The sequence below is a fragment of the Trichechus manatus genome, unplaced genomic scaffold (genome assembly GCF_000243295.1).
Source record: "Trichechus manatus latirostris isolate Lorelei unplaced genomic scaffold, TriManLat1.0 scaffold00179, whole genome shotgun sequence".
Lineage (NCBI taxonomy): Eukaryota > Metazoa > Chordata > Mammalia > Sirenia > Trichechidae > Trichechus > Trichechus manatus.
In genome coordinates this window covers 5,184,702-5,192,604 of record NW_004444115.1, presented here as the reverse complement: position 1 = coordinate 5,192,604, position 7,903 = coordinate 5,184,702, and the positions used below count along the sequence as shown (strand labels likewise).

General features: G+C 44.2%; 1 protein-coding gene across 1 annotated transcript in view; it reads left to right on the top strand.

The window, feature by feature from the left end:
* The first annotated feature begins 2,367 nt into the window (after positions 1–2,367).
* Positions 2,368–7,903, top strand: part of LOC101357413 (cryptic family protein 1B) — a 58,504-nt gene continuing 52,968 nt past the window's right edge. Inside the window, exons 1-5 of the mRNA XM_004387052.1 lie at positions 2,368–2,435; positions 2,748–2,797; positions 2,888–3,064; positions 3,774–3,888; positions 4,198–4,307. Coding sequence (XP_004387109.1) covers positions 2,368–2,435; positions 2,748–2,797; positions 2,888–3,064; positions 3,774–3,888; positions 4,198–4,307 — 520 coding nt within the window. The remainder of the gene's footprint in view (positions 2,436–2,747; positions 2,798–2,887; positions 3,065–3,773; positions 3,889–4,197; positions 4,308–7,903) is intronic.

Genomic DNA, 7,903 nt, shown 5'->3' with positions numbered 1-7,903 from the left:
GAGATAACAATGAGTGCCCATGTTGACAACCACTGCTTTAAGGTCATTCTCAGGAAATTCCTTCACACCTAATTTATTGCAGAACATTTTCCTTGGGGGATCGTTTGATGTGCTGAGGACGCTGATGTAGGGCCCTAGGACAGGTTGTCTCCAGCCCTAGGACAGTGTCTCAATTTCCACAGGCTTTATAGCCCCTCAAAAGAGTTAGAACCCCTCTCCCCAGGCTTATCTGTTTACAACTGATAACAAGAAAGAGGACCTCCCCTGAGCAGCAGATCCATCTTCCCACCACTCAGCTTCCAGCTTCTTCCCAGGCAATCCCTTTCAGCTGGGCCTTGTTGACAGCAAACATGAGTGTCTCCTCAGTGGTTAAATGCAAAACTCATTTTATAAGAGTTTTATAGCTCTTTTATACCTCTTAAGTAAATGAGACAATCTGGTGCCCACAAAGCCCTTCCTGGAAAGCAAATGTGGCTTTGAGGGGAGCAGAAAACAGGATACCGTGGGGGGAAAATGGTTTATCAGCAGCTTTATCTCCCAGGTTGTTGGCCCTGTCCCTCCTTAGAGCTGACTTTCCAGCAGAGATGGGACGATCTTTATTTTTTGCCTCAGCCCTTTGAGTCACTTCTGGCAAGAAACTTCCTAGCAAATACCACTTTCTTCCTTTGCGTTTTTTATAGTTTCCATGTATAACGTGTATATTTTCAAAACCTTATTTGACATGTGAAATATTTTATGTAGGATTTGCTTCAAAAACTCCAAGGGAAAAAAAAGTGTGAGGGGGGAAATAAATAAGATTGGCAAAGCTTGAGTGCTTAATTGTTGAAGCTGAGTTTATTGGATCATTCTTCCTACTTTTGTGCATACTCAAAAATATCCACAATACAAAGTTTAAAGAAACTGTGAGAAAAAATTAGAGTTTAGATATTATCTTTATAACTTTAATATTGTCAGAAAGGTTTGGATTCAACATAATTCAGTAAATTAAATAGTTTTAAAACTTCTTTAAATAATAAAAGAAAGACAATTCTTTGGTTTATGTATGGTTTTATTTTAGTATATAACCCAGTGGCTTATATAGAAGTTTTTATTGACTTAAATTCACAAAATGTACTTATCTTTATATATAATTAAATTATACAATTAACAAATAATAACCATTAAGTTTAAAAGTGTATTTCTCATAACTCTGTTTACAGATGCTTAACAAAGTTATGAAGCATGTAGTCCCTTATGTTGCCCTGTCAGGTCCTGACTTGGTCCTGGAGCTTGTGGAGTCTGTTCTCAGGGGGCCTCATGGCAGCCAGGTCTGCCAGTTCCCTGTTGGTTTACTTAACAGTCTCCTTAATAAATCTCACATCTAAAGGTTTAAAAAATAAATCAATATCAAAGACTATTTTAACCTTAGAGGAAGCAGTTTTTATACTAAAATCACAGAACAATTTGCAGCACTGATTCTCTCCCCAAAGTGTCCTTTTAGTGCTGATAAAGGGATGCCAGTACCTATTTTGGTAATCATCAAAAATCGAGACTTAGAAAGTCACTTGCTTCTTGGACTGAGAGCAGAACCATCATACTGCTCAGATGCTGCACAGGCACCCCATGGGCTTTTTTTCATAATACCTGTACACTTAGATTTGTTCAATGATACTGCGGCAAAGGACTTAAACTCCTAAGCCTCAGTTTCCTATCTTTTAAGTGGGGGATAATAATAGTTCTACCCAGAAGGTGCTGTGTTAAATGGATAATGCCTATGACATGTGCTGGAAATAGCAATACAGCTTTAGGAAGCAAGTGTTGAAAGGTTTGTGCATATATTCATGCTTCCCACTCAAGACTTCCGGGACCTGAGATCATGTCTCACACAGCAGCTCCCTTCTCTGGCTTTACCCCTCACCATCTTCCAGCACAAAGTGTATGCAATACGTAATCTCCATTTTCCTATCAAGACTTTTTTGTTCATTTTGGGGTTTTCATTTTTATTTTTTCAAGTGAGGGAAAGACTTCGCATCTTGGTCACCAATGTTTTTAAATCAGGAATTGACCACCCTGACTGCTGATGACACTGTATTTCCTGCTGGGGAAAGAATCAGCCAAGTCTCCACCCCCAGAGGCTTCTCATTGACGGGACAGTCCTTGAGGCTGTCCTTGTACACTGCCTGTCATATCAAGCCCTTGCCTAACAGAGATGACAGCAGAACTGAGTGGTCTTGTCTCTATTTCTTGTGGTTTAGGCAGAGGGAAGGAGGTTTGTGTCTTCTGCACTTATCCATTTTGTGTCTTGATCCAGGGCCTGGAGTAAAGATACCTTCAAAGACAAAAACTGTTGAGACTCAACTTCCTTGGAAATTGATCTTCACTGCACTGATGAGAGAAGAAGCTGTGTCTTATACCAGACATGTCAGTGGAAAAATGATGCGGGGCCACCATGTCAGGTAAGGGCAGAGATCATCCAGATCCCAGAGCAGGAGGGGATTTCAAAAGCATACAGAATAAATTGCAATTCATGCATGATTGTTCCTCCTAATTAAAGTAAGTGTACACTTTCTCTGTCTCATGATCTTTCTAAGCTACAACATTGATCAAAATCAGCAAGTGACAGAACAATTGTATATAATTATATATTAACTATTTTTTATACTTAGTATGTATTTATATAGAATGATTACATTGCATTTTACACACATGAATTTCTGCTCATACATTTTTATATTTTAAACGTCAATACTTTTTTTTTAATATTCTAGGCTTCTGTTTATGATCAGTTTGGCATTACAGATTATCCATTTGGGAAAAAGTAAGAAGCATTTTATTTATAGTCTCAGTTTTTATTGCATAAAATATTTCTTAATCATCATCGGTTTGATATTTTTAATGTGTTTAAAAGGCTATCAAAGTGAGAAACACAAAGGTGGTAAAGAAGGAATCAACAACACTACAACCCAGAAGCGCCAGCAGAAAACGCTCAACTGGACCTTAAATAATTTTAGTAAAGTGAATGGGAGCGCAGAGGGCTGGAGGCAGCAGCGAGATACACTTCCCCATTCCTGGGGGTTCCGAGAGAGTAAGTCGCAGCGCAGCCCAGGAAGTCTTTGCATTCTTACAGGTCTGTTGTTTTCGCTAGGATCTGAAAAACCTAGGATAAATTGAGGATAAAAACGAAAAACCCAACAGAGAACATTTTGTCATCGTCTTCAAAGATGATACGTTATAAAGTTAACAATGTTTCCTAGTGTTACTCTTAAAAACATTTTACTGTTTCATTGGTAAAACGTTGCATTTGCAGCGGGTAATTTTCTGCAGGTCCAGAGTATTGTGGTTTGAATGTACTTAAAACAAATATCCCAAGCCAAGATAACAGCGGGCTCTTGCTTGGCTTATCATAGACTTTCAGATTCCAGACTCCATGTGCTTGAAAAAGGCCCTCCGGTCAGTCGGTTTGGCAACATCGTACACGTGTGTGGTCCCTGCTCCGGAGGCCTGTCCTTAATCACTGTCGGGTGAAGTCACAGCCGAGCTTTAACATGTGAAAGGAAGGAAGACAAACCCAACTTGCAGGGCATAGAGTTTCCGTCGTATCATAGGCTCCTTTCTGATCGTCTGCATCCCTGGCAGTTTGTTTTAATGCCTAAATTAATAAGCAGGGTTTACCTGAGCAAACACCAAGGCAGGGAGCTGATTTTATTGCGTCCCCAGGGCAATCTCGTTAGGTCTCCTCCAGGCCAGGGATGACGTGGAGGGCCCGGCGCAGGGCTGACACCCGACCTCCACAGGTGCATCCACGAGGTCCAGCTGCTGCCAGAACGGCGGCACCTGTGTCCTAGGCAGCTTCTGCGTATGCCCTGCCCACTTCACCGGCCGCCACTGCGAGCACGACCCGAAGCGCAGGTGGGCGCGTGGGGGGGTGGTGCCGGCCAGGCCGGGGGATGAGGGTATGAGGGGACGCGGGGGTGGGGAGCGGACCAGGAGACGTGAGGGAGGGGATGGGGGCGCGGACCTGTGGGGGGCGTGCCAGGCGGAGGGAGGGGGGTGGGCGGGCGCCGGTGGCCGGGAGCGGTAAGAGGAGGAGGAGGGCGTGGTAGAGGAACGCAAGGGGGCCAGGGAACAAAGGGGCACCTAGGGGAACCCGGGGACGCGGGGGAGGACGTAGGGTGTGCGGACCCGCAGCATCTGACGCGCCCTCCGCGTCATCCTCAGCGAATGCGGCGCCCATGCGCACGGAGCCTGGACTGTCCACGGCTGCCGCCTCTGCAGGTGTGTCTATGGTGCCCTGCGCTGCCTCGCCCGCCAGACTCAAGGCTCCTGCGGTAAGGGAACCCGCGCCTTCTGCTCCAGGCCTTACGGTGTGGCGCAACTGCTGCTTTACTATTTGTTCACCACACAGGTAGATTGATAGAGCGTCTGCCGCTACCAGGCCCTGGTCCACACACCCGCCATGCAGAAATGAGCACACTAGGTTGAGTCACCATTCAGGAAATGTCATGTTCATTGTGAAGCACATAGTGAATTGCAATCGTTATTTAAAAAGTTATTTTTTAAGTTTCCCAAATTCGTCCTGTTGTGTTTTTCCGAACAATGCACTTAGAGGCGTCATTTACAGTGAGCGAAATTTCGGGGAGCTGACAAGAGCTCCATCTCTGGTAAGCAGAGCCATCCTCTGAGACAGATTTAAAAACCCATTGCCCTTGAGTGGATTCCAACTCATAGTTACCCTATACACAGAGTAAAATTGCCCTGTATGTTTTCCAACTCTGTAAATCTTTACGGAAGCAGACTGCCACATCTTTTTCCCACAGATCGGAAGTACTGGTGGGTTGGAACCGCCTACCTTTCAGTTAGCAGCCCAGCGCCTAACCACTGCGCAACCGGGGCTCCTTCTACCAAGACAGGTTAGAGGACTAAATCTCCAGTTATTTCCCTATACTAAGCTGCGCACCATCCCCTCTGCCTTAACAGGAGAAGGGCACTAGAGCAGCACAGTAACGGGCTTCAGCTCCGATTGCCAGGGCAGGCACAGCCCTTTAGGATGGTGGGTAAAAGATAATGGACTCCTCCTTCCAACTCTTGAGGCTGAAGCCTGGACTCCTTGGAAGGATCATCTTGGCGCTCCTAGGGTGGGGGGACTCGCAAGGGGATCTAGAACCGAAGCTCAGAGCACACCACACGTGGTGAAAGCTGGCACAGAACCCACAAGGTCTGAGGAATGACTGTGCTCAGTAGGGTATGAAAACACGGTGGTGGTGGTGGCGGCGGCGGCGGCACTGGCGCTTCCATTTGTGGTATAGGTTCTTGGGAAGACGGAGCAGTCACCAACTCAATGCAAATGCTGGGGAATTGTAAGTTGCACTTGTAAAACTCAGACAGGAACATGAATTTCCTTGATCATAAAGCAGATGAGACAATGCTGCCGGGATCCTCATCTGTGCGGAGAATCCGAGGGCACACTTCGAGAAGGCACAGCACTTCTCCCTCCACCGTAGTCCGCCCTGGGCTGGACCAGCAACAGAGGCACAGCCTTCAGCCCATCTTCTCACATGCAGCTCCTCAGTCAGTACTATGTGAGATCAGCAGTTGAGAGACACACTTGATGAGGACACAGCCCTTCAATCCCACTTCCTGCTCCTCCCTTCTCAGCTAGCTCTGCTGGTACCAGCGGTGCCATTAAGGAGAGTGTGGTTATAGCACAACCTAGCACCTTTCCCTCCCTCCCCTCTCCTCCTGGGCTTTCCCTCTGGTGAGATTGCACCTGATTCCTTCCATGCCCCAGAGGGAGGACACAAATGTGGGGACCAGCAGAAGAACTGCTGTGGTGCCTGCATTCTCCTCACAGGGGAAGTCACTTCCCCGGCTATATGAGCCCCAGAGAGGATGTGAGGGAGGGGCTAACTGTGATTTCAGTCTCCTATGCAACAACAGTTTGGGGTCAGAAGCAGCAGAGAGATGCAGCTCCAGGATATCTATAATTACTAGTTTACATCCTTAGAAAGATCCAACAGTAGGACTGCTAGTTGCCAAGGAAAGTAACAATGGCACTGAGAATTTGGCTTCTGCTCATCAAGGCAGGACAAAATGCAGTCATGTTTTAAAGTAATTTTCAGGTGCATAAAAGGCCAGGATACTTTTGTGCTCTTTGACCTACTAATCCTGCCTCAGGTCGGATGATGATGGCTGCTGTGGTTATGGTGAGGTTGAAGATGATGAGAACTGCCTTTATCAGCTTATTTTCTCAGTTTATTTCAGGTACTTTATATACATTATCATATTTAATTCTCACAGAACTATGAAATAGGCATTATAGCTTTTAATTTTTATTTTTTAAAATAATATTTTATTGGGTTTTTGGTGAAGGTTTACATAGCAGTTTAGGTTCCTATTCAACAATTTCTATACAAATTGTTCAGTGACATTGGTTACATTCTTCACAGAGCATGAACATTCTCATTATTTCTTTTCTGCTTGTTCCATTTCTATTGATCTAGTTTCCTTGCACCCTAACATCCTCATCTTTGTTTTAAAGTAATTGTTGAACATTTGGTCTCATATAGGTGATTTTTTAAAGAAGCACAGTACTCACGGGTGATATTCATTATTTTTTGAGCCAATTTGTTATTTAGCTACAAGGTGATGTCTGGGGTTAGTTTCAGTTCAAGGTCTGAAGAGTATCTCAGGGCAATATTATCAGGAGCCTTCCAGTCTCAACTAGTCCAGTTGGTCTGGTCTTTTTTCTTTTAGGAATTTGAGGTTCTGTTCCACATTTTTCTCCCATTCTATCAGGGTCCATCTGTTGTGGTCCTGATTAGAATGGGCGGGGTAGTGGTAGCCAGGCACCATCTAGTTCTTCTGGTCTCGAGGTAGATGAGGCTGTGGTTTATATAGACTATTTGTCCTGTTAGAATAGTTTCTTCTCTGAGTCTTTAGTTTCCTTGTTTCTCTTCTGCTCTGGATGAATAGAGACCAATAGTTGTATCTTAGATGGCTGCTTGCAAACTTTTAAGACCCCAGACACTACTCACCAAACTAGGATGTAGAGCATAACTTTATAAACTATATTATGCCAAATGACCAAGATGTTCCACGAGACTATGGTCCCAATTCCTCAAATCCAGAAGAGCAATCCCATGAGGTGTTTGGATATGCCTAAGAAGTATCCATAACTGTGTTCCCTATGTGCTTTATTATATATATGAATATATGTGCACACACTCACATAGATGCATATACATATACATATGCATATACCTATATGTACACTCACATATACTCACATAATATGCCTACACGTATGTACACCCACATATATTTTTTGGTTATTTCAAAACTATATATTCCACAGTAATTACCAACAAGTCCTTTATTCTTGTGTACATTTTAGCGACATTGTTTACATTCGTCAAGCTGTGTACACTTCACCCTCGTTTGGCATTACCTTTCCCATCACCAAAAAATGAAGTGTCTACTATCTAGAGAGTGAATCTGCTCCCCCGCCCTGACTCCATCCCTAGTAACCACTAATGAACATTAGTTTCTGTATTTTTACCTGTTCATGTGGTTTCATAAAAGTGAGAACATACATTTTTTTTTTATTTTTATCCATACAAAAATTTATACATACACTGTTATGTGACTCTAATTGCTCTCCCCATACTGTGACAGCACGCTCCTCCTTTCCACCCCTGATTCCCCATGTCCATTCAACCAGCTCTTAACCCTCTCTGCCTTTCCATCTCACCTCTGGACAGAAGCTTCCCCTTTAGTCTCTTGTATCAACTTGAGCTAAGAGGCACACTCCTCACGAGTATCACTTTATGTCCCACAGTCCAGTCCAATCCGTGTCTGAAGAGTTGGCCTCGGGAATTGTTTTAGTTCTGGGCTGATAGGGAATCCAGGGGCTATGCTTTCTGGG